Source organism: Chaetura pelagica, unplaced genomic scaffold (genome assembly GCF_000747805.2).
Source record: "Chaetura pelagica isolate M959 unplaced genomic scaffold, ChaPel_1.0 scaffold386, whole genome shotgun sequence".
NCBI classification, from domain to species: Eukaryota; Metazoa; Chordata; class Aves; order Apodiformes; family Apodidae; genus Chaetura; species Chaetura pelagica.
The window spans coordinates 2,355,780-2,357,884 of record NW_009953703.1 but is presented as its reverse complement, the minus strand read 5'-3'; the positions used below and the strand labels follow the sequence as shown (position 1 = coordinate 2,357,884).

Here is a 2,105-nt window from a genome sequence, read left to right as displayed (position 1 = left end):
CCTTCTGTTGGCACAGACTGGGTTCCTGCAGATGTTTGGCTGTGTGTATTTAAACTGCTGCTCCACATCCTTAATCACTGTCTGGCAGTCGAGGCACAGGAAGGTTCCACTTACAAGCTCAGGATGGACTGGGTGGGTTCGTACCACCTGTCCACTGATACGCATCAGGGAGCCAATTTTTGCTGATGTCAGTTCTCTAATTCTGTTTAAAACAGAAATTCATAAGGATTAAATTCTTCATTTGACATCTTCAGGTACTATCCAAATACTATGATGGAACATAGTTTCATTCAGCTCGTGACTAAAGTTGTAACAGACAGAAGAAACAAAGTTACTAGAAAATATTATATTTTTATAATTTTACATCAATTTTTAGATTCATACTAAAAGTCAAACCAATGCAAAAGTTACTGCACTGGTACATCATAATCTTAAATACATTTTTTTTATTGGAGAAGTAACATTTGATTGTGGAATATGATGAACCTGAGTATGATTCACAAATGAAAAACTGTTACAAAAAACATCCTGCACAAGATCAGGACATTTCACAATCCAATATCCAGTAGTAATACCCAAATCACAATTGTATTGGTCACCTGTACACATCACACTAGATATCCAAAACATGCTCTGTATGCTGTGACACTTTTTTTCCCCAATAGTAAAAAGCACGAGTTTCGGGAATTAATAATCATCTTACTTGTGTCTGGTAGGTAGGTCTTGGAATGCAACGTAAAAGTCCTTGTTTGAAGGAACATTTCCATGGTCTCTGGCAAAGGTCTTTACTGCTCGGCAGAGATAAGGGTAAACCCTGAAACAGGGAAAGTAAGTTCAAAGTTATTAGGAGATACCAAAATGCCTTCTTTGCTTCAGACTACATCAAAGGCTTGTCTCACACACTCCCACGTTCTGGCTTTTACTGCCACATTATGTAAGACCACACAAAAGGGAATCTAAATATGCTAAATATAAGATTACTGAAAAAAAAGTGTAATCTGTTTTATTGTCTGAAAACTGACATCTCATTTGATGACAGTGCTATCCTTACATCTCATTTGATGACAGCTCTACCCTTATATTAGGGAGCAGTGCCTCAAAATAAGCCTCTGGCTAAATAAAGTATTTTCAGAGCAAGAAGTTCCAGAGTTTATTCTGTATTGCCAGACCGACCTAGTTAACTAATTTAACTAAACTAATCTGCAACTGTCTAGCTAACTAATGGTTTCCAGAGAGGAAACCATTAAGAAATGTTTTGATGCAATGAAAAAAAAAAATAATAAAAACTTTACATGTGTTTTCCAGATTCAGGAATCAGATAAACCTCTCACTTTTTACATACTATGTAAGACCCTGTGGATCTGAGACTGCAGCATTGCTCAGCTGTGAGGTAACCTCCACCCTTTACCTGTAAAACTCCTCCTGGATAGTGGTGGAGAGCTGCTGGTTGAACTGCTCCAGGTCTTCAAAGCTCACGGTCAGGGTGTTTCGCTCGGGCCGAATCAGCTCCTCAGCATCTCGCAGGTATTTGACCTCCCCGTCGCTGTTCTGGAACCTGGAAGTGATTCAGGAAAACTCCTCACAGCTGTTACACCTCAGGCCGCGGCCGAACACCCCTGAGTTTCCCACTCGGGAGGGGGAGAAAGGCTCACACGCACACCCAGGAGCGCCCACAGGCCCCTGCAAACACCTTTTCCCAACAAAACTCCTCCTTTTGCCCCTCTTGCTGCCCCCCCAGCACGGATCTGCACTTCACACAGCGTCACTAGCAGTGATCCTGCACCAGCAGAAAGGGGGTTGTTGTGTGTCCCTCAGGGGGATGGCAACAGTTTCCTGGTTTGCTGCTCCCCCAGGAGACGAAACGTGGGGCCTCAGACGCATCCAGGGGTGACAAGGAAGCCGCGACAGGGACTTTCAGCCCGGCTGTCACGGAACTTGGTTAAAAGGGGCCAAACGCGCCTCAGGAAATCCCACCGAAAGCTTCTCGGGGAGGATTTTACCGACCCAGACGGACGCCCCGCAGCAGAGCGGGGCCTCAGCAGGGAGCCCGGGCGAGGAGGGGCCTTTTCTGACCGAAACACGAGCGATCGGGGCCGAGAGGCGCT

The 2,105-nt window shown here is 44.7% G+C and overlaps 1 protein-coding gene across 1 annotated transcript in view; it reads right to left on the bottom strand.

The window, feature by feature from the left end:
• MCM6 (minichromosome maintenance complex component 6) overlaps window positions 1-2,105 on the bottom strand; it is a 13,619-nt gene that overhangs the window by 10,555 nt on the left and 959 nt on the right. The window contains exons 2-4 of the mRNA XM_010000392.1: window positions 1,409-1,555; window positions 704-814; window positions 1-202 (exon numbers count right to left, since the gene is read on the bottom strand). The exon at window positions 1-202 is cut by the window's left edge and continues 39 nt beyond it. Of these exons, the coding sequence (XP_009998694.1) occupies window positions 1-202; window positions 704-814; window positions 1,409-1,555 (460 nt within the window). The remainder of the gene's footprint in view (window positions 203-703; window positions 815-1,408; window positions 1,556-2,105) is intronic.